Source organism: Fukomys damarensis, unplaced genomic scaffold (genome assembly GCF_012274545.1).
Source record: "Fukomys damarensis isolate Sample0158 unplaced genomic scaffold, DMR_v1.0_HiC HiC_scaffold_3, whole genome shotgun sequence".
Taxonomy (NCBI): Eukaryota; Metazoa; Chordata; class Mammalia; order Rodentia; family Bathyergidae; genus Fukomys; species Fukomys damarensis.
Window position 1 is genome coordinate 46769093 of NW_022900915.1, and position 24321 is coordinate 46793413.

General features: G+C 43.1%; 4 protein-coding genes across 4 annotated transcripts; all 4 read right to left on the reverse strand.

Annotated features, from left to right (window-relative positions):
• Positions 1-4371: 4371 nt before the first annotated feature.
• Positions 4372-5310, reverse strand: LOC104858245 (olfactory receptor 2L3). The gene has a single exon (XM_033766307.1). It carries the CDS (start codon positions 5308-5310, stop codon positions 4372-4374), a length of 939 nt encoding a protein of 312 aa, XP_033622198.1.
• Positions 5311-13225: 7915 nt separating this feature from the next.
• LOC104858187 (olfactory receptor 2AJ1) lies at positions 13226-14167 on the reverse strand. The gene has a single exon (XM_010618277.1). It carries the CDS (start codon positions 14165-14167, stop codon positions 13226-13228), a length of 942 nt encoding a protein of 313 aa, XP_010616579.1.
• A 4730-nt stretch (positions 14168-18897) lies between these two features.
• Positions 18898-23161, reverse strand: LOC104858247 (olfactory receptor 2L3-like). The gene is made up of 3 exons (XM_010618332.1): positions 23146-23161; positions 22272-22893; positions 18898-19138 (listed from the first exon to the last, which is right to left on the reverse strand). The coding sequence occupies exons 1-3, from the start codon at positions 23159-23161 to the stop codon at positions 18898-18900; spliced, it is 879 nt and encodes a 292-aa protein (XP_010616634.1).
• Positions 23162-23204: 43 nt separating this feature from the next.
• Positions 23205-24146, reverse strand: LOC104858248 (olfactory receptor 2L5-like). Its single transcript, XM_010618333.1, has one exon. It carries the CDS (start codon positions 24144-24146, stop codon positions 23205-23207), a length of 942 nt encoding a protein of 313 aa, XP_010616635.1.
• Positions 24147-24321: the final 175 nt, after the last annotated feature.

Genomic DNA, 24321 nt, shown 5'->3' on the forward strand with positions numbered 1-24321 from the left:
ATATAAGAGTAAAATATTTAATTTAATCTTAAGTGCTGTCTTGGAGCTTCTTTTTAATGCTCATTCGGGTTTGTTTTACTAAAATGAATGCATCAAATTTCACTGCAAATATATTTATGATTTTTACAGATTCTTGTTGGATTGCTCTGTCAAAATGTGTGATGTTTTTTACATCTTTTCTTATTAAAGGTCTTGAGGAACTCTGGCTTGCTTTCAGAGTTCATTTGTATGGAGTATCATTTTCCATCCTTTCATTTTCAGAATGTGTGTATTTAGGATGGTGATGTGTTTCTTGCAGGCAAGATACAGTTGAGTCTTTATTTGATCCAAGTTGTAATTGTGTCTTTAATTAAAAAATCAAGTCCATTTACATATAAGATCATTATAAAAAAGTATGTCTAGATTCCTGTCCATTTTTACTGTTTTAAATATTATTTGTTTTGTTTGATTACTCTTCTAATAGTATTTATTCCTCTCTTTATACCCTGAGTAGCATTTATATTCCCCTTCTGAGGGTATTACACATTTAAACCCCTCATGCAAGGCTACTTGAGTGATCATGAATTCCTTTAATTTATGCTTGTTGTGGGAGACCTTTCTTTGTCTTTTAAGTCTGAAAGATATCTTGGTATGATACAGTAATCAAAGTAGACAGTTATTTTACATTTGCTCTTGACCTATGTCATTCTTTGCTCTCTTCACATTTAGTGTTTCTTCTGAGAAATATGTTGTGTTTCTTCAGAGTTTGCTAGTATAACTTAGTTGACATTTCTCTACTAAAACTTTCAATAATTTTGGCATTTTGAGTATTACATTCAATGGATGGTTTCTTTTCTGGTTGCCTTTGTTTTGGGTTACACATGTATTCATTATCTGAATGTCCATCTCAATTCTGAGGTTTTGGAAATTTTCTGGTTTCTTTTAATTGGATAGCTTTTATGTGTCATTAACAAGTATATCAATGGCTTGGGATTTAGCTCAGTGGTTCGGTGGCCTGCCTTGCACGTGCAAGAACCCGAGTTCAATCCCTGGTACAAAAAAAAAAAAAAAAAAAAGTATATCTGCTCCTTACTATCAACTCCCAATTGTCTTATTTCTTTTCATTTTCTACCAGGATCCTGTATATTCTGTTCATAGATTCTCATACGATCTTTTTTCCGAATTATTTGTACCTCAATACAAGCACTGATATCCTTTCCTCTTCTTGATCTAGTAGTGAAACTTTCAACTGAATTGGTTATTTAACTTACTATACTGAAGCTTTTTCAAAACAAAGAGTAGAACATGAGGCTCTCACACAGAATTTCTAGCACTTTCAAAAAGATTTTGAGACAGAGTTTCATTGAGTTGTAAAATTACAAGACTGGGAGCAAATTTATAATCTTTCTGATTAACTTCCTGAGTGATGGAATTACAGCCATGCACCAAAACCAGCTTTGAGCTTCTCATTCCCAAACTTCTTTTTTTTCTCTCAAAAATCTTATGGATATACTTTCTCATGTGTTCTATTTTACTCCTCAATTGTTTACATTTCTAAAATTTCTATCTTTTGGAATTCATTGTTTTAACACTAATTTTGTTAATTCATTGTCCAACAGGGCATCGATGGTTGCTCCAATAGACTGAGGTATGGAAACATTTTATACATTGTTTCTTCATATTTTAATGTGTGTGTATATATATGTGTGGGGGTGGGTGGGTGTGGGTTTGTGCCTGTGTGTGTTTCTATGTTGAGATTTCCACTTGCTGAGTTGGGAATCTCTTCCAAATTTACTCAGTAGCATTTGGGAATTTTTCTTTCTCTTAACAATGCATGGTTGACTATTATTTTGTTGAGAAGTGTTAAATTAATTGTAAATGAACTTGGTAGTGTTGTTTCTCCATTGTTCTCTCTACAATGGTGGGATTTGATATGGTGTATACTCTTTCAGAGGATGAAGGACACAGTTTTTGTGTAGACTGTGCATAATTGGGGTCGCCTTAATAATTCATTCAAGAAGGCCAGGTATTTAGCTCTGTGGCTCTGCCACCTGCTTTGCAAGTGTCAGGTCCCAAGTTTGAGCCCTAAAACAAACAAACAAAGATAACCACTCAAGAGTATTGTACAGAACAGGTTATGTGGGGTGCTACCTTTCTTGTCCTTTATTCTAGCCCATAATGTGTTCTGTGTCTGGCATTGCACATGCATAAAGTCCTTTCAGGTGTGGCAAACTGTGTAAGCCTGAGACGCAGCCTCAAGGTTTCTCCAACACTGTCCACCTAATCCAAACCCTAGGACATAGCAGCACCCACAGACTGGAATATTGGTGGATGAATCCTCAGATCGGTAATCACCTCCACGATGTTCAGCTCTCCAAGGCCTCAAGACCAAGTCCAGTTCACAATGAGCCCACAGCCACAAGTGCACAAAATCATGTTTCTCAGTGTATCATTTGAGTTCTTTCCCTACAAATGTACCTATAAACCACTCATTCCCCACCTGGCATTTCAGAGACCTCCAGGAGACTGGGCAGAAACCAGAACCCTTACTAATGGAGCTGAGGACTGAGTCTAAGGACTGCCCTGAACCTGGTGAAGGTCCACTGAGACTGACAGGAAGGCCAGTCACTGAGGACACAGCGTGGTCTGAAGTCAAGTTGAGAACAGAGCCCTGTGAGCACTGATATCTCTGCAAGCTACCCTGGGGAGGACCAGGCAGCATAAATGGCCTTTTCCACACTGTGTCACTCTGGTTTGTCATGGCACTTTCTGTGTCCATACTGTAACTCAGGGCCTACGTGGCTGTGATGTGTCTGCATATATTGATTATTTCATGTGTTGTTCATAGTGACAGAAAGTTCATGAAAATGACATGCATTTAATTAGAGTATATAAGTAGAAAATCTTAGATATTTACATACACTCTACTCTGCAATGACTTTTCCTTTGAAAAGTCCTTTGAATTATGAGCAATTTCATAACTTTAAAATAGGTATTGAAAATGATAAAATTATAGACATTGTAGGGAGTTATTCACAAAATATTCAGAAATTAAGTTTTGTTACAAGTAGAAGCTTAATCATAATAACAAATTTCTCATTTCTAAGAAATCAATTACATATTCTCTTCAGATATAAATAGTGTTACACCAAATATATGTTTAAAAATTTAATTGTATCTGAATTGTTAGTATTCTGAACAGAAACAATTCCTGATGCTAAAATTCAGACTGAATACCCTGTCTTTGGAAGATGAAGAGCCTCTCTGATGCCCTCAGCAAATTGCCATGGATATTATAGCAGAGCCTGTCCTGCCCTGCAGGCCCTGCAGGGGCTGATCTGTGAGGAGGAGCAGATTAGAGACCTTGGTGTTGGACACAGGGCCTGAGGAGGACTCTATGACCGAGATTTCTAGGTGGCATCTCCGGCTCCCTGGGCTAGGTCCTGAAACTGGAGGAGGATACACAGGTGAAGCTGAGTGTGTGGGTCCCAGGGCCTTGGTTTAACCATGGCAGGGCTTTTCCTGGGAGCCCAGAGCTTGTGTGGGTGACAAATATCAAGGCAGCTAGGACACATGAGGACCAGGCTGTCCTCTGAACCCCACCTGTCCTGGAGATCTGAGGCGCTGTCATCCTGAGGGTGCTAGGCAGGGGCCAAGACCTTCACCTTCCCCACTGTGGCCACTTAGGAGCATGGATAACCAGGGGCCTGGGCTCAAACTGAAAGAAATCAGGAGTCAAAACAAGTAAAACGCAGCTATTGCTCTCCTGCATCTCTGAATGTTTTCTTTTAGCCCACAGGAATTATTCACTACAACTCACAGCTCTTCACATGAACAGTCACCCTCACTCATTTTTAAAGGAAGCCCATTCTGTGTCCCAAAGAGCAAGAACCGGGTGACAAACATTTCTGTACTCCTGTGGCTCAGGCCATGGGAGAGTCATTCAGGAGGCTGAGTGTCTACATGAAATTTTGAGAGTTCAGAGTAAGAAATGTAGCAAGGACAATGGGATAAGTGTGTTCCTAGGAATATGAGTGTTATGAGGGGGAATCTTAGTAATGAGTTTTTTCTGTAATATTTAAACATTGAAATATTCAACAAAGGTTTTGATCACACAAAACATTCAAAAGGTCTGCAAAGGTTTTCTCATGATGCATTCAAATATGTCCATAATAATACAATATTGTCCTCAAAATGACAATGACTTCAGGCACAATATTATTACTGCAAAGTTGAGATAAAGTAAAAATGTATATACTAGAACACATAGCAACTATCAGGCCATATTTCAAAATTTAAATATCTTAAATGTTATTTCTAGTTTCCAGTCCTCAATATTAAATATTTTTCTACTCCCTCTCCACTGCTGAATATACTTAGTCAGAAGTTTACCTACAATGCTTTAGAGCAGAACTTCCCAGCCACTCTCCTCAGAGCCCCCAGCACCTCCTTGTTCCTCAGGCTGTAGATCACTGGGTTTAACACTGGGGTGAGAATGGTGTAGAAGACAGCCACCAACTTCTCCTCTGCTGGAGACCGGAGGGATTTGGGGTGGAGAAATATGTAAGCAAAGGGTACATAGTAGAAAGTCACCACAGTGAGGTGGGCACTGCAGGTGGAATAGGCCTTCTTCCTACCTTCCTGTGAGCTCATGCGGTAGACAGCAAGGAGCACTTTCCCATAGGAAGCCAGGATGATGATAAAAGGAAACAGGACAAAGATAAAAGTGTTGAAGAACACAATGTACTCATAGACCCTGGTGTCCCTACAGGCCAAAGTCAGCATGGCTGGGATATCACAGAAGAAATGATCGATGGCCCTGGACCTGCAATAAGGGATGTGGAGGACATAGACTGTGTGAGCACAGGAGTTGACAACACCCATGGACCAGGATCCCAGGATCATCAGCACACACACTCTTCTGTTCATGCGGATGGGGTAGTGCAGAGGGAAGCAAATAGCCACGTAACGGTCATAGGACATCGACATCAGGAGCAGTCCTTCTGAACCTGCTAAAGTCACGAAGAAAAAGCACTGAACCCCACACCCAATGAAGGATATGGACTTGTTTCCAAACAGGAAACCCGAAGCCATCTTGGGCACAGTGGTGCAGATGTAAATGAGGTCCATGAGGGAGAGCTGACTGAGCAGGAAGTACATGGGTGTGTGGAGCTGGGCGTCCAGGAGGATGAGCAGGACCATGGACAGGTTGCCAGTCAGGGCCATCAGGAAGGCGGGAATGATGAGAGTGAAGAGGAAAAGTCCAAGACTCGATGGGGGGAACAGGCCCAGGAGGATGAAGTCCGTGGAGGTCTGATTGTAATTTTCCATTTGGTATTTGTTTAACTTTCCTGAGATTTCCTGCCACAATGAGGACGAGGTACATATAAATAAAAAGTTATTTCAATTCTTTATTTCATTCACACTGCTTTATTCTACTCACATCTCTTTTAATATTAAGAAACTATTTTGAAAAATCAGCTACGTTTTCCACTTCATACATATTTCTCAAAATAAACATGGGGAATATGATGCATAATTCCATATATTTTTATAATGTTTTATTCAAATCAGATAATCTATTTCTTATTTCTGTGAGATGTTGCCCCATATGGGTATGTCTAAAAATCAGGGGAATTATCTAAGTAGTGGACGCAGATTTTAATATAGTTGTAATGAGCCCTAATAATGAGTTTTCCTCCTTTCTGATTTCTGATTATATTTAAAATTATTTCTGCATAAAAAAGATATTTAATTTTGCATTTTCAGGCTTTTAATAAGGAACATAAAGCTCTAATTGTAGTTACACAAATCTCAAAAACTGAACAACAACACCCAAGTATCCCCTCCGCTTGTTTTGCACAGTTGAGCATATTCTCTGTCCTGATGATCTCCCAGGTGTCCTGAAGAGCTGGACCTTTCCACAGCAGCCTTCTCCATCACCCTTCAGAAAGACGACTTCCCAGGAGGTCACAAAACCCACTTGCTCCTGGTTCCTGAATTTAATGTATAACTGTACACTTTTCTCACGTCCACATATAAGACTTCTGTCAAGAGGCCAAGAGACGTGAATTTACAGCAGCGCAAGATCCAATCTGCCTGCCCATGACCCCGTTCATCCTCCGTTGTACCGACAAGCACTGGGACCACTGTGCCCCGAGGCTGAATCCTTCACGACACAATGCTTATCTTCTAGCAATGTCATAACAGTTTCTAGTAAAGAACCAAGTTGACATAATTCCTCATGCCAATTTAATATATGATATATTCTGTTCAGGTCTGTGCTATATGAGCATTTTATTTGCAGTCATTTAAAAAGATATGAAAGCAAGGAACACAACATTTTTAGGATTTGAAAGGCGCTATGTACATGTGTGTGTTCGTATTCCTGTATCCTGAATCTTCTACCTCCAGGAAGCCCAGGAGGCTGGGTCCACATCACCACACGGTGAAATAAGCCTGGTCCTGGTGTCCTGAGAGAGGAGGAGCAAAGCACCAGGTCTCGTCGTGCGGACCTGGTTCAGGCTGGGCAGATCCACGCTGAACACGTGCACAACCTGGGAGAGTCGGACCAAATTCCACGTCCCCACATGCAGGACGGGCTCGTCTCGGGTGGACAGGGACAGCGGGCCCTCCAGACCTGGGCCCAGGATGAGCCATCCAGCCCGTGGGTGGGGTCTGCAGCCCACACATGAGGGGTCCACGCAGGGCTGCTGTGGTTTCCCTGACAACAAGGCGACACAGTGGGTGCAGTGCGGAGACAGACATTCCTGGGCCCTCGCGTCCTGGGAAGTCTGAGCTAATCTCAACAGGCATCTTTACATTTAGCAAACAGTCTCACCTCAGTGCTGATTCATCAGAATGTGTTATTAAAAATTAATAACTCTTAGAAGAAGCTTTAGTGAAAAGCCCCATCAGATAGTGTTTTATAATACACTTAGGAAAACCTTTCATAATCAACAGATTCATGTCAGTTAAAATACTGAGGAGAGAAAAATGATTTCCCTTGAGAGCCCGTTGTACTCATAGGGAAAAAACAAAAGCAGTGAGCTGGAGAAACACAGAAACCTGTGTTCTAGAAACACAGTGAGCAGCAGATTATCTGAAGCTGCTTTCTCCTTCAGATGGCACAGGCGCAGCCCAGGCACCTGCAGGGTCCCCCTGTCCCTGTTCTGACCTGCGCACCCTGCACACAAGGCCATGTACAGCAGTCAGCACAAAAGCTCTTCCCACCGGGAACGGGCAGCGCCTGTGCCTGAACCTCCACGTCCACTTCATCTCTGAACTGCTCCTTTCCCACACAGACTCCTGCACCCACTCGCTAAGTTAGATTAGGTGTGGAGTTAAGTATGGGACGGGGGGTCACATAGGGATCCTTTCCACTGCAGACAGCGATCAGCACGGCCAACAGGGCCTGTCAAGGGATCCACATCTGTTCCAGGACCTCCTGGGCCTGCAGGAAATATTCCTACTCCCGGGGATCCTCATGCAACTCACTAGGGTCAGACTCAGGAAGGTTCAAATTGTCCCCACAGTTTCCCTGCCCAGGAGGTGAGCACAGGTCTGGACCTGATGCCCCTGCTCGTCCTACAAGAAGACCATTGAATGGGAAGAGTGGATTCTCCTGTAAATATCTAGTGAGTTTAATACTCGCAGAAATCTCACAATTTAAATCATTTTAGTTCATATAAAATTTTATTTTATATCGTACATATAGTGTTATTTAAAGTAGGCATAATTTCAAGAAGACAGGATAACTGAATGTACACCACAGCCTTGCTATGTTTATATACCAAGAAAGGTAATTTATAAAGAACATCAGCCATTCTCTGGGTTTATCAATCTCACTATCAACTCACCTTAAGTGTTCAGAATAACTCTCACCTTTTCCAACATTTTATGATAATTTATGGTTTAGATATAAACCAACTTCACATTTCAAAAATAATGTGCTAATTGAGCACGTTCATTCTCTGCATGTTAAGGAAAAATCCATCATAATGTATCATCTGTCTATTTATGTCTAAGTTTCAAAATCATGCTAGCCAAATAAAATTTTCTTTAAGGCTGTCTTGTTAATAAAAAAAAAAAAAAAGTCTACATGTAGCCCTTGCTCCTCCTGAATTTTGTTACTGTAAGCAGCTTCTGCAGTGTGTGGCCTCCCCGGGAGCTGCACACGGATGCACCCAGACCCCAGCCCTCTCCTCTCCTTGCTCAAGGGTGCCAGGCCAGGCCAGGCCTGCAGAACAGAGCCCTTCCCGCCTTCCAGCACCTCCACAGCCCACACGCACCTCAGATCTGGCTCCTTTAGTGACCCCAGAGCCTGAGTCCCACTGTCCTTACCAGGGGCTTGGAGGCTGTCAGGCTCCCGGGAAAGTCCTGGGGGACGTGGATGACCGGGGCCACTCAGGCTGCAGGCTGGGCCTGGGCCAGGGCAGGGAGGAGCCCCTGGGTGCTCAGTGCTTCCTGGGCACTGCAGGTCCTTCCTGGGGATCCCACTGTTCCGCTCAGACTCTCCAGGGTCCTGCATTTCAGTCTGGTGGGACCCTGTGGGTAAATATTCCTCCTTCATCCCGTGTTGCTAGGATGCATCTTTGTGGGATTCTCAGGTTTGATTTCCCTGGGGAGCAAATTTACTGCACTGCAGCAAAATACAACGACTTTAACATAAACACATTGGAATAGACACTTAGCATGTCTGGTATTGGAGGATTCATTTTTAATTTGCTTTATGCTGCATTTACGATTAAGTTGGTTTCATGTTCTTAATAATTATTATGTCATAGCAAATCATAGTGTTTTAAAATGGATAACAAAGAGTTCCCAGTCCTCATTTTAGTGGGATGTGTTTTAGGACTCAACAATATTACTTATCATTGCAGATGAAATGTTAAAAGTTCTGTGATTTTTTTTTTTTCATGATCTGTCATAATTGAGGTAATGGGACATTTCCAGGAAAGTGATCCTACTGGCTTAGTATAGTTTTTTTTTTTCTGTTATTTTCATAAACTATATGTTAAATACAATGAGTGATTTAACTATTTGTTCTGCTGCTATTTGACTCCATTCAGCTGATTCACATTTTTGTGCAATCACAGACACCAGTCAGCTCCCGAACCTCTCATCATGCAGAGCTCAGACTCACAGCAGAAAGAGAAGCTGCTCATTCTGCCTCCTGTTGTCCCATTAACTCCGTTGTTCTGCGTTTACCAATTACTTCTTCTAAGTTTCTTCTAAATATTGAATTATGCAGTGCTTGCCTTTCTTAGTCTGACTTACTGTACTTCAAATAATGTTCGCACCATTCATCCTTAGAGCATGTATCACAGTTTAATTCCTTTTGAAGGCCAAATAATTCCCCCTGGATGTACATAGATTCTCTACTTTTCATTCATCTTCTCGTATTGGTTTGCATTCGAACTTCTGGCTTTTGTGAATGATGTGGTTGTAAATTTGGAGCAGCAAAGTTACTTTAGAACTGATTCTTGAATGACCTGGATATGTATTTTATGCATAACATGCTGGGGAGCTGCCACACATTTTTCACAGCAGCTCACAACTTCAAATTCCCCTCAGAAATGTGTCAAGATTCTCCTACTTGCCGACATTCTTGGCACTCAAGCCACACTTGGTCTTTCCTCTCCCTCTATCCTTTCTTCTTTACCTTTTAATGGCAGGTTTCCAGGGGGGTATGAAGGTTCTCCTTACTGAAGCTCTCATTTCCTGTCTTCTGGAAAAGTGGACCACGCTCCCATGTGCTTGTTGGTCACGTGCATGTCTCCCTCAGGAAGATGTGCCTTCCACTCAAGTGCCTATTTCTGGACTGTGCAGGGCAGTGAACCTACAGCCTCACACCCGCTGCCCAGGGCCCCACCACTGAGCTACCCCTGACCTTTGCTTTGTTTATAAAATTGTGCATTTGCTTCTCTAGTCACTGTTGCCGTTCAGAAAGAAGTTATTTATATGCTGCTGTTTTTATGCCAATAATTTATACAAACACTTCTCTGAGTCCATGGAATGTCCTTTCCCTCTATTGAAAGTGTTCCTGGCAGAGCTATTTTTTGAATTGAAAAAGTATTATGTGTCTTTTATGCCTGTGCTTGTGATGTCTTTCTTGTAAACTCTTTGCTAAAATCTACATAATAAAGATTATATATGAAGACTGTATTTCTCTCGAGTTAAATATCTTTAATGATTACTTTCAAGACTTCAACCCATATTCAGAAAATTTTATACATATATAGATAGATAGATAGATTGATTGATTGATATAATTAGAATATATATAATTCGAATGGTTGAAGTTGAATGGTTTCACGTTAACTACAAGTTTGTTAGCATATTTGTTGAAAATGCTATGATTTTCCCATTGAATAATATTAGCACATTTGTGGAAAACAATGCTTACCTTTATGTGATTGGGCTTCACTTTCTGGTCACTTGGGTCCTGTGTCTTTTTCTCACTACCATACGCTTCATTACTGTTGCTTCACAGGTGAGTTTAAAATCAGAAACTCTAAGTGGTCGCACTCCTGGGACTCTAAAGTTGCTTTCATGCTTGGGTTCCCTGCCTTTGAACCCAGTCCCAGAACATGACCCAGTGCACTCAGAGGGCTGGGCTCAGACTTCCCCAAAGCACAGGACAGGTTGGGTTGCAAAGGGGCTGAGGTCCTTCATTTGGTGTGGGATGCAGAGCATCACCGGGATTTCTAGGTGGAAGAAGATGTCAGAGTTGATCACGCCTGTGTCCATTCCAGTCACATTCATGTCTGCATGAGCCCAGACAGGAAGTCACAGAGGTGCGTTACTGAGGCTTAGGGGCTCGGGTCCCAGGCCCAGAGCAGCCTCTTCCTTCGAGGACACCCTGACCCCATGTGAGCCTCTCAGGCATGAGCCTGGCTCAGTACCTTGGTCTGCTCTGGGTATCCTGACTGAGCACTCACAGCTCCCCAGCCCAACACACCAGGGAAGGCGGCAACTGAGGAGCCACAGCCAGGCCAAGGTGCTGTGCAGAAGCCTGGGCTGTGGGACTGGCACCTCCCACAGGAGCCACACTGTCCTGGCCTGGGTACTGGGGCTTGGGGTTAGTTCACCCTAAGGGAAGAGAGAAGAGTCCAGATAAAGGACATTAGAACCTCTGATTCAGCAGAGAGAACACAGAACATTTTAACTTTAATTCGTATACCCTCTGTCTCTATTTCCACATTTGCATTGCAGAGGTTCCAGGATCCATGCTAGGTCTCAAACAAACTCTTGCCTGTGTGAATCTCAGATACAGCCTTAGCACATGAGCCTAGTCAGTGATGCCAGACTTTCTCTGGAGAAGGGGTCGTCGGCTAATCAAGGGTGCACCCAGGACTCGTGGATGCCATAGGGACAAAGTCACCAAGTGTCCTCTAGACCCAGTTATGACACCCAGGGGGCCACCAGTGGCCTCTTGGCAGGACTGGCCCTCAGGCACATACTGGGCATAGTGATTCTGTTCCTAATTCCGTGTTGATTTAGTTGTAGACTTGGTAGCACACAGAGATGCTGAGTCAGTTCTTGGCCGCTAACCTTATTCGGTAACTATCTGGTTTTTCCTGCAAATGGGTTAAATTCGGAGATGTAAGGGAAATGTTTCCACTCCAGGTAGCCGATTTCTTCCTAAAGCTGCTGCTCCATTATCACACATTTCACTGTGAGGATTTGGTCCACTTCAGCTGTTTCCCTGCGTGCCCAGTATTGTGACTGCCTTGAGTCCGAGTAAAGAGTAATTGTGTCGGGCCGCATACAAGCTATGCAGTATGTAGTACAGAAGCAACAAAATTCCCCTTATTCCATTTTAGCTTATTATTATGTTATTTACAAAACACTACAACTCCAGCTGTAATAGTTAAATAGCACAACTCCTGTGACGGCGTAGGGTCTCAGGCTGGACCGGAGATCAGCCTGTGCTGCTCAGTGGCCACACCAAACTGAAGCTATTGATCTACTCGTGACAAAGTCCACCAGAGGTCTCTGGATGGCATGAACATCACAGACTCACAAAACGGACTCTAAAGTGTGGACCTGGTCGGGTGAAGTGTTTATATGCTGTCTCGTCTCTTCTGCCCTCCTGCCAGGCTCTGCAGAGTGAGCTGCCCACCCGGACTCGCTCCCAGGCTGAGGTCCTTCTGCAGAGCGCACAGCAGGGTCGGAGGAGTGGAGGGGCCGCCTGTGTCTGAGTGAGCAGCTGGACTCGAGCTTAGGGACAGAGACCTCACCTAAGCCAAACCCTCAGCCCGGGTCAGCAGGAGGGGATGGCGCTAGGACAGAGGTGTGCTGTGACCGAAGTTATCTCCTCAGAATAAGGCTTCCACAGTGGAGCAGGCTTTGCGGGAGTGTGGAGCAGAGCCTTGGAGGGCAGAGGTAGATGATCCTGCAGTGCACGTCTTGAAACATGCACTAATAATGCATAACGTGACGCTCAATCCACATCTCACTGTTCGTCTTGCCAAACCTAAGATTTTACACTGCCATGCAGTTCTTATTAAATGAGCTCCATTGGATTAGGTCAGGTCCCCTCATGTGGAAATATAAATTTGAATGTTCTCTGTGTTGGTGAAAGAGCTTCTATTTTCCTACCTTAATGCCCAGATTATATGTCTAATAATTCTCCTGATACTTAACATTTTTATTTTAATAACAACACAGTATTTGTATTTCTCACATTAATAAATAAAAATAGCAGGACGTATCAAGCAATGTAGAAAGTATTTCAATTTGGAGGTTAAATAGCAGACTGTACAATTTTTAAAAATAATTTACTCATTTTTTAAAAAAATACCAATTTCTAGTCATATGTTTCTCTAGTGATACATAGAAATCAGTGTTTTAAGGTATTTGTCTGAAATTCTTAACAATTTTATAGTAGTTCAAAGCATTGTTTTATTTTATTTTAGTGCCTATAAACCCAAGATGAGTATATTTCATATCATATCACCATATATATTAGAAGCATTCATTTCAAGTGCAAAGCATCTTCCAAATTATTATTTCATTAATCGGTACTTTAGAATGCATGTTTCTTCCCATAGTGTATATATTTAGCATTTATATTCTTTCCAGACCAAGTAATAACTACATTCTGCTCATTGCATATGAGTATAAAGACACTGAGCATCTTCCTTCCCTAATTTATATTTTTTGTTCCAGGGATTAAACCCAGGACCTGGTGCATTCTGATCAAGTGCTCTGCTGATGAGCTACCGACTCAGGGCCCTACCTAATTTTTATGATGAAAATTACTTTTGAGCAGATTTTTCACGGCCTGCAGAACATCTTTATTCCTAAAACTATAGATGACAGGGTTGAGTGTAGGTGTGAGGATGGTGTAGAATATTGAGTGGAACTTATCCTGGCCTGCAGTGTGGTAGGACTTGGGTCTAATGTATGTGAAAATAAGTGGCCCATAGTACATGGCAACCACTACCATGTGGAAGGAACAGGTGGAGAAGGACTTTTTCCGGGCCTCTGAGGATTTGGTTTGCAAGACTGTATGTAGAATTTTGACATATGATACAGAGATCACAGAGAACGGGGTGAAGAGGAAAATAACAACACTAGCTTCAACTCCTTTTTCATACTGTGATGTGCTCACACAGGACAACCTCAGCAAGGCTGGGATCTCACAGAAATAGTGATTGATAATCCTAGAGTCACAGAAGGGAAAATGGAGCACATAGGCTGTGTGGACTATGGAGTTGAGGGTCCCCACCAGCCAGGCCCCCGCTGCCATGAGCACACAGACTCTGTCACTCACCAGCATGGCATAGCGCAGGGGTTGGCAGATGGCCACATAGTGATCATAGGACATGGCAGCCAGCAGAAGGCACTCGCCACCCAGCAGGATGAGGGATATGAAGAGCTGTAATCCACAGCCTGCAAAGGAGATGGTTCTGCTGCCAGACAGGAAGTTGGCGATCATTTTGGGGACGATGTTGGAAATGTGCAAGATGTCCATGAAGGAGAGGTGGCTGAGCAGGAAGTACATTGGGGAGTGGAGGCGGGAGTCCCTGCGGATGAGGAGGATCAGGAGGGCATTTTCTGTGACAGTCAGGATGAAAAGGATGCACAGAGAGGAGAAGAAGACCAGGCTGGTGCGGGAGGAAGAGAACAGTCCCAGAAGGATGAAATCCCTGCTAGAACTCTGATTCTCAGGGCTCATGTTGCATTTCTGTGATTTGCACAAAAAGAAAGTATAAATTGAAACATGCATAGAAAAGAAGAAAAAGCACATAAATGTCCACTTTTTAAACATAAATCTATAAAATGAAATATGAGCCAGTGACACACACTTTGTCATTGTGACCAAGTGTCTCTCAGCTAACATCATGCGTCCTTTGATTCGCAGGATGGGTTGTTCATGAGCCTCAGTCACCTGGGGGAGTGAGCGGGTTGAATCTGCCCTGGGATCTACATTGACTCTCCAGGTCGCTGTGAATCCTGGGAACTTCGCTCCAGTTGTCCCTCAGGTGTGGCTTAGTGAGCCCTCCCTGCACGCCTGTGGACGCCTGCAACCCTCCGCTTCCTGGCCCCCCACCCCTTCTCCACTTCACCTTTTGCCTGCCGCATCCCACCGTCCGTCCTGTTACGTGATAAACACGAGGGGGCCTCCCTTCACTGTCATTCTCCCACCCACATGGTAGGAGATCTTTGCCCCATTCCCTGGTGGAAGCCAAACGCCCGGAGCCAACACCAGCCTGGGTCCTCAGTGTCACTCGGGGACGTTTTGTGAATCCATCAACAATATGTTCTTCCTACCAGGGAGAGTTTCCTCTTAGCCTGTGCTGTCCCTGCCTCCCAGCTCTGCTTCCACTGTGACAAAGCACTAAGCAAATATCAGGGTCAAGAACATGAATTTTTTCTGAATAATGTTCAAACCTGTACTTAAAGGCACTGAAATGTGGGACTTCTAGGTTCTGAAATGTGATAAGTAATAAAATGTTATAGTAAAATATGTTTATATTTTCAAATATTCATGTTTTACATGTAATAAATCACCTACATTTAATCAAAATAAACAATACATCTTGAAGAATATATTTTGATATTTTCTGTTTTCTTACACAATTAAACTATAATGTGACAGATCTTTTTGTGGGGAGTTATAGGCATTGATATTATTTATATCTGAATAGTATTTCTTACAATTTGCACTTAATTTTTCACGTGTTCTGTGTCTATGATCTATGCCTTAAAACAAATATATACCTACATGCATCAACAATTCACATATTAATGTTTAATTTATGGTACTCTAATATTTTACTCAAAAAGTAAAGACATGGAGATATGGAGAGACTCTGAAAATGAGATATACAAATTTCTTAAAGGGAAGCATTCAAAACATTATTTAAAAAGTTAACACTTAAAATTATATCCGGGCTAAGGATGTAGCTCCGAGGCACCGTGCCTCCCTAGCAAGTGCAAGATACTGAGTTTGATCCCTAGTGCCAAGAAAAGGGTCAAAGGTGTAGGGGAAGTGATAAGGGTAGGGGAAAGGAAATAAGGGAAAAGAAAAATATGAGAAAATGAAAAAATGGAAATAAAGTTTTTGTAAATAGGGAAGGGAGGAGGAGGTGAAGGGAGAGCAGGGACAAGGGTTAAAAAAAATGAGAACCAAGACCTGTCATGTAAAGGTACAAGATCCCAGTAAGGAATGTAACTGTACTGTATACCTAAAAAGTACCAACAAACTCAATGACAAAAATAAAGTAAAATAAATTAGTTTCTGAAAAAAAAATTGATCACTTGGAAGAAACCCTCAGTTTAGTTTAAAATTTTATTGGTGTGTATTATTCTCCATGTAAATTTTTTGAACTTAAAACACCAATGTATTTTAAGGAAACAGGGCTCTGGTTATAGAGAAAAAACAACAATATAGAATAAAAATGTACTCTATTTAAATATAATTTGAGCCAACTGTACACTGATCCTAGGCCAGACATTCACTGTTCCACGTATTATATCACATCCATGCAAAGGGCTTCAAATGAAGTGCTGACTTTATAGCATATATATTATCTCTACTCAGTGTTTGACTTCCGCTCTCTCATTAAATTGCAATCTACTTGAAAGAATTACCACTAATGTGTTCTTAAAACAGTTAGTCACAGTGCAGTAAGTCTGATACTGGAAGTTTTATAAAAGTTTAATAGAATGAAACTAAGTGGATCATTATTATTTTTTCTAAACATATCACATAGAATTTAAATGACTGTGTGGTTTCAATATTTGTGTGAGTGTTTGTGTTTGTGTGGGTGTGAGAGACAGGGACAGAGACAGCGAGAGACAGAGGGAGGACAGAGGGAGCAGGTGTGACTTAGGCTTCTTCATTACTCAGCCCATTTCATCAGCTGTTTTGTTCAGCCAGCCTCACTGTTTGAAATGCATGGAAGAAATGACCCAGGACATAACCTCTCTGTTCCTCTCAGGGAAGCAAACTGTCCCTGGCCAGGACTGGGTAAAGGCTCCACTAACCATCAGCCCACTGGGAATCGAGTCCTAGCTGTGGACACAGCCACTCCCTCATGTCCTAGTGCACCCCTTAGTCATGGCCTGCACACATCTTGACTCTGTCAATCATTTGGTTGCCATGAGAGTGCTTAAAATAGTCCACGTATTTATTAACTTAGCCATTAGAAATTTTATAGTAAAGAGATCTCATTTTATGGACACAGCATGCAAAGCACAGTAAATTTCTTTTGTAACTGGTGGTCATTCTACTGAGGACACCACCACAAGACATATTAAGCTTACTCATGTGCTCTGATATAATCATACAGTATATACAGCAATAGTAAAATTTATTTAAGACAATTGTATCTGTAACACAAGTGAAGGACAAGAAAGCATCAAATTGACTCTTCTTGAAAAATACTTGTTTGGAAAATATTGTATGAGGAAAACTTTGGTGATAGTACAACTGCTTGACTATCTATAAGTTATATGATAATCATACTGTAGTTTTTGAACTTTTAATTATCTTTCAGTATCCATGAATTACTTGATACAATCATTATTAGTTCAGTCGTGAAAATGTCAAGTGTCAGACTTGCTGGGGTGGTGAGTAACATTTTTAAAAAGCTTCCTGACTCTGCTAATCAGTCAGCTGCAGGGCAATTTAATAAGAGAAGCAGAAATCCAGCAGTGAATTGACATAATACGTGTGGAAAAACATCTTCATGTTTTTAGAAGAGTTGATAGGGAATATTGCCTAAGAGGTAGAATAGTTGTTGTCCAGCCTAGGAATTAATGTGCTATTCTCTCAAACCTGTGTTTAAAAATGACAAAAGGGGGATCTATTTGTTAGTGCTTTGATAAAAGACTTTAAGATCTTATATATATATACAGGAAACATATTCTCTCTCCTCTTTGCACAAAATACCAATCAGTTACAAATTACACCTGAAAAGAATTTCTATTAAACAGTGACAAACAATCCTCCCTTGCACCCAAGAGGCAGTAGGCTCTGCCTGAGGGCTGCTCTCAGGAAGAGACAGAGGCAGCATCGAGTTCCGGGGAGAGCCCACCCTGCACCGTGAGCCCCGAACAGAGCTGCACAGCGCCCTGCTGGTGCTGTCAGTCCTGCAGCTGCCCTGCTTGGCCTCTTATCTCTGAGTTCTCAGAACATGGAATTAAACCATTGTGTAACACATAGAGGAGGGAGAAGAGGAAGGAGGAAACAAGAGAGGAGGACTAGGAAAGGAGACTCAGGCTGGACCCAGTTAAACCAGGTAATGCAAGTGTAACTCAGTGGGTGGACAGGAAGTACCTTCTGCAGGGCTTCAGCAAGAGGGGACATCATGGTTCCCTGGGATTTCTGCCACCTCTGCTGCTCTAACCTGGAATACAGGAACGCAGCACTCAGCCCCCACAGTATCCCTGGCCCCACTGCCCACTGTGACCTCTCCAGCAAGCTCCATGCAGCATGGACTCTGTCTGCATCCACATTGTCCTACCAGGCCCCGGAGCTTCAGATGTCTGCACCCTGAGCCCCTTCACTGCTGCTGCCTGAGCGTCCCCAGAAGTGGGGAACCTCAGGAACACGTGCTTAGACCAAGGCTGGGGACAGGGGATCAGGGGTGTAGGAGCAGCAGGGGAGGGAGGAAGGCGGCACCCCCTGGCTGAGGTCTCCTGGGCTGTGGCTTCTGGGGACAGCACTGCCACCTCTGCCTAGGGCAGCAGGAGCAGAGGGACTCAGGGAGGGACTCAGGCTGTCCTGAGAAGGAGCTGGAAATTGGCTTCAGCGTGAGTCCCTGGGGCCAACCAGGAGTCTGGATGTCACAGGCTCTGAAGGAAAGAGATCCTGGCTCAGCCTTGGCTGAGATTAAGAACCAGAAGAGTCATCTGTTGTCTGGGATATAAATAAGTAAATAAACCCCTTTCCTGCACACTTCTGCCCAGTGTCCTCCTCCCACAGCACATTTCACCCCTGCCCCTCGGGGCCCAAAGCTCTTTTTATGTTGAGGGATCTGATGGCCAATTTTTCACTACATGAAAGGTCCAGGACTCCACTAGGCAGCACTGCTCTGCTGCCAGACAGAATAGGGTCAGGGTGCTCAGAGGGTGAAGGTCCGTCCACTTGCCCCATGGTCCACCTGCTCCAGAGGGACAGGGAAGAGAGGCATTGGCTTTATCACCATGATTTTGCCTAAATGCACCCTGACGGACTCTAAAGTCTAATAAATAATCACCATATACACGGGAACTTTAAGGAACAGTAGCAAACGCATTGAGCTCCCTTGTTTATGATAAGTGGTCCCAGTTATACCACGTTCAGCACTTGTAAGTGTCAGGAAGGAGCACGGACATCCTACCTGCAGAAGCACCTGACCTTCAGCCCAGTAAGCTATGTGTGTTCCTGGAGAGGAGGCCGCTAACCAAGGCTGGGGCTCAGCCTGGGCAGAGGTCCCGAGTGCGAGCTCCCCTGCCAGTGGCCAGCCCACCCCAGGTCCCACAGGCCACTGTGCTCTTCAACATCCGCTCCCCACAGGCTGCAGCTGGGTCTCCCGTGGGAGGCCGGAAGCCGACTATCTCTCCCCAGGACTCTGCAGCACATTTTAACCTCAGACTCTGGTGCCTGTCGGTGGGAGGTGCACAATGAATGATTTCTAGACGCACTTTTCTCCATGCCCTAAAGTGAGAGTTAACCCTGAACACAGGTCACAAGGATGAGTAATGAATTAAGGAACAAAACAAAGGGAAACCAAGAAGCTCACTCTACTTCTGTGAAATGTAGTGAAGATACTTTACCTTAACATTTTTATTTTATTTCAGATAACTTAATGATGTGATAGTGCTGGGCTTGTTTAATTTGTTATTGATCACATTAGGAATTAAATTCATCTCACCAATCCCAGAGTCCGGCGATGCGTCTTGAAAACACCCTAGAGACCGAGCTCTTCTCTGAGACATCTTTCTGTCCCATCTGCTGTGCTCACTGGGCAGGCGGGATTTACAGCTGGGAGTCTCTGGAGCTAGATGTTCAGCTCCACCTCCTCCTCCTCCAGCCGGACTTCCGGTGTCCCCAGCTGCGTTTCCAAATATCCTGCAGGACCACAGCGCTGTCCCTGCTCTGTGCTTCTGGACTGTGTCCTCCAGACTCCCCTGCTCCCCACATAGGAAGACAGGGGGCACAATCCCAGCCAACGCTGTGAAAAACGGGGAATGAGTGAAGCGATCCATTCTTAGTATGTTAATTTACACCAACATTAGCCTGATTTTTACCCCTTCGCTTTGTCTTCAGAAGATAAGCAAATGCATATACTAGGAAAAGTAATAAAACTGAATGTGTGATCCCACGTATCTTCTTTGTACATCAGCAATCACTTTAACAGTGTCAAGTGTATTGCTTGAAATTGGTTGTATTTCTATAGTAATTTGCTAACAAAAAATAAGAAAATTTCAGTAGATAACCTATTTTTCTTTCCTTTCTGTAATTTTATGTTTTGTCAAAGTGCCTCCTAGAAGAGAAGGCTTCAGAAGTTGAGAGTCATCATTCCCCAGGGCAGTAGGTCTGTCTTCTTACAATGCACAGTGAAGATGAGGAATCAAGTGAAATAGAGAATTTCAGAGAAAACTATATGTTTTGCTTAATTAAAATAACTAAACTTCAGTTAATGAACAGTAACAGCTCTATGTTAGGTCCTAAATAATAATGCCTAAAAAGCCAAACTATAATTTTAGTTCTAAAATTTTTCATAGTCTTATTCAAGTCATAATGTTGAGTCCATGAATGAGTTGCATTTCAATACCTGTAGATCCGTTTTGCAAACATGGAAATGTTCAGGCAAATATGAAATCAGTTGAGTTATAAGTCTTCAAAATATTTACTCCTTAGGGAAATTCAAATAAAAAGCAACATGAGGGCCGGGATGTAGCTCAGTGTTGCTGCCACCTGCTTTGCAAGCACAAGGTCCTGAATTTAATCGCCAGTACCAAAAAAAAAAAAAAAAAAAAAAAAAAAAAAAAAATTATTTTGATACTGTTCAGTAGCTTTCTGCAATTTATATTTTGATGATTCAATAATTGGGCTGTAATGAATAGAATTTGGTAATATTCACAGCATGTGCAATCCTGGCTGAAGTTCAAATATAAACACTCTAAAAATATTTTATGAAAAATTCATCAGATATCCACCAAGAGAAATAAAAGGATCACACAAAGAAGTTTTATAACAGCTTTAATCCTCCCAGTTCCAAATTAAATGCAGCACAGGTGACTTTCGCAGTAGTAACGTGATGACAATAAACAGGAATATATTAAGGCAGGATAGAGTACAAAACAAGAAAGGAGCACCATCTGCGGGCAGCGGATGAGTGTGGCGTGCATTGTAACCCCCACAATGCTTACAGAAGAGCAGGCTACACGCAGAGCCATCCGTCACTGGACTCCACTAACACAGAGTTGGAAGAGCCCAGCCGAAGGAGGTGGATGGAAAGCACACGAGTGGCTGTTCGCTGGCAGCCAAGAATCGCTGGCCAACACTGGGCGGGTGCTCTGCGGAGGAGCAGAGGTGCCTGTTGGGATGTGTGTGCGGCTGCACAGACACTGGCGACTCTGGACCGATGAACCGTGTGAGATCCATTGTGCCTCCATTGGGAACAAACAGCAACCATTATTTGTCATCACTGCCCTAAGACTGCATTTTTAACAGCTGTGTTGCGGGCAGTGACATTAGCATTTCCTCACTACAGCTCACAGCTCTTCACTTGAACAGTGACACTCACTCATTTCTAAGGAAGCCCAAACTGTGTCCGAAACAGCAAGACTTGGGTGACAATGGTTTGTGTACTGCAGTGGCACAGGCCATGGTTTAGACTCTCAGGAGGCTGAGGCAGCAGCATTGCCTGAGCCCATTAGCTTAAGGCAGCCCTGAGTGGAAAGAATAACGCCTCGTTTCAGAAACACTGTGGAGGGCCTGTGAAATAAAGTCAATCATATCTAGACAGACTGAATAGGACATGCAAGCATTTCTGTGATTCATGAATGGGCATCTCTGTGTTATATTTCATTGAAGAATCAAGAATTGACAAATGATATGCTCTTTTTTCATATGTTGTATTTCATTTTTATCCAATGTCAAGCAAAATTCATGCTAATCAATATCTAGTATTGCGTTGTGTTGAGAACAGAGATCCTGAGGGTCAGCAGGAGATGGGAGTCAGAGGTGATGGTGAGGAAAAGAGAGTTTGGGTCTCTGTGGCATCACCTGTGCCAGTGTGAGTTCCAGATGTGCAGGAGTGATCAGCACATGCAGGTGAGGATGTGAAATCAGACAGCTTTCCTGTATTCCTACTACACATGAGAAATTCAGTAACAGGATTTATTCAGTCACATACATTTTGAGAGGTCAGAGTGGAAAGTAACAAGGACAGTGGGATAAGTGTGTTCCTAGGGGTGTGAGTATTTTGAGGTAAATTCACACCAATGTATTCTTACTGTAATCTTTAAATATTAAAATATTAAACAAGGTTTTGATCACACAGCATATTCAAAAGAACTGCAAAGTTTTCCACATTTCCCATTTCAATATCTATATAATAAAATATTGTCTCCAGATGACAAAGACTACAGGCTCCATATTTTTATTGGAAAGGCAAGACAGAGGGAATGAAATTGTATACACTAGAACAAATAATTTTTATCACTTCGTATCTCAAAATTAAAAAATATTAAACCTCATTTCTACTTTCTGAGGCCTCAGCACTAAGCACTGTTCTACTCCCTATCCACTGCTGAATACAATGAGGCAGGAATTTACCTACATTGTTGTAGAAAGGAACCTCCCAGCCACTCTCCTCAGGGCCCCCAGCACCTCCTTGTTCCTCAGGCTGTAGATCACGGGGTTGAGCACTGGGGTGAGGATGGTGTAGAAGACAGCCACCAACTTGTCCACTGCTGGAGAAAGGAGGCATTTGGGGCAGAGATAAGTGAAAACAAAAGGTACATAGTACAAAGTCACCACGGTGAGGTGGGTGCTGCAGGTGGAATAGGCCTTCTTCCTGCCTTCCCGTGAGCGCATGCAGTAGACAGCAAGGAGCACTTTCCCGTAGGAACCCAGGATGACCAACAAAGGAAACAGAAGAAAGATGATGCTGCTGAACAACACAATGTACTCAAAGACGCTGTTGTCCCCGCAGGCCAGAGTCAGCATGGCTGGGATATCACAGTAGAAATGATCGATGGCCCTGGACCTGCAGTAAGGGATGTGGAGGACATAGACTGTGTAAGCACAGGAGTTCACAGCACCCATGGCCCAGAATCCCAGGATCATCAGCACACACACTCTTCTGTTCATGTAGATGGGGTAGTGCAGAGGGAGGCAAATAGCCACATAGCAGTCGTAGGACATACACATCAAGATCAGAGCTTCTTCTGCTAAAGTGTCTACATGCAATTTTTAGAGTTCAGCATAAAAAAATGTAGCAATGACAATGGAATAAGTGTGTTCTTTGGAGAGTGTGTTTTAATGGTGATTCATAGCAATGTGTTTTTTCTGCGATCTTTGAAAATTAAAATATTCCACAAATGTTTTGATTGCATAATACATTTAAAAGGACTACAAAGTTTTCCATATTTCCATTTCAACATCAGTATAATAATACAATTTTGTCCCCAAAATGACAAAAAATTTCTTGCCCAATATGTTAAACATTTTTCTAGTGCCTATAAATAGCTGGATTTACTGAGTCAGAAATTTACCTACATTCCTGCAGAACAAACCTCCCAGTCACTCTTCCCAGAGCCTCCAGCACCTCCTTGTTCCTCAGGCTGTAGATCACAGGGTTGAGCATTGGGGTGAGGATGGTGTACAAGACAGCCACCACCTTGTCCTCTGCTGGAGACCGGAGCGATTTGGGGCAGAGAAATGTGTAAGCAAAGGGTACATAGTAGAAAGTCACCACGGTGAGGTGGGCACTGCAGGTGGAATAAGCCTTCTTCCTGCCTTCCCGTGAGTGCATGCGGTAGACAGCAAGGAGCACTTTGCTGTAGGAACCCAGGATGACAGTAAAAGGGAACAGGATAAAATTGACCGTGGTGAAAAACACAGTGTACTCATAGACCCTGGTGTCCCCACAGGCCAGAGTCAGCATGGCTGGGATATCACAGTAGAAATGATCGATGGCCCTGGACCTGCAGTAAGGGATATGGAGAACATAGACTGTGTGAGCACAGGAGTTGACAACACCCATGACCCAGGATCCCAGGATCATCAGCACACACACTGTTCTGTTCATGCGGATGGGGTAGTGCAGAGGGAGGCAAATAGCCACGTAGCGGTCATAGGACATAGACATCAAGATCAACGCTTCTGCTCCTGCTAAAGTCACGAAGAAGAAGCACTGAACTCCACACCCAATGAAGGAGATGGACTTGTTTCCAAATAGGAAACCCGAAGCCATCTTGGGCACAGTGGTGCAGATGTAAATGAGGTCCATGAGGGAGAGCTGACTGAGCAGTAAGTACATGGGTGTGTGGAGCTGGGCGTCCAGGAGGATGAGCAGGACCATGCACAGGTTGCCAGTCAGGGCCACCAGGAAGGTGGGGATGGTGACAGCAAAGAGGAACAGGCCAAGGCTGGATGGGGGGAACAGGCCCAGGAGGACAAAGTCAGTAGTGGTCTGATTGTAGATTTCCATCTGGTATTTGTTTAGCTTTTCCTGAGATTTCCTGAAATGATGTGGCACATAAATAAGAAGCCATTTCAATTCATTAATTTACTAAGGCTGACACATTCAATTATTATAGCTCTTTAATAAAGAACAAATTTTGCAAAAAAGACTTGCATTTTCTTTTTGGGATGGAGGATGCCAG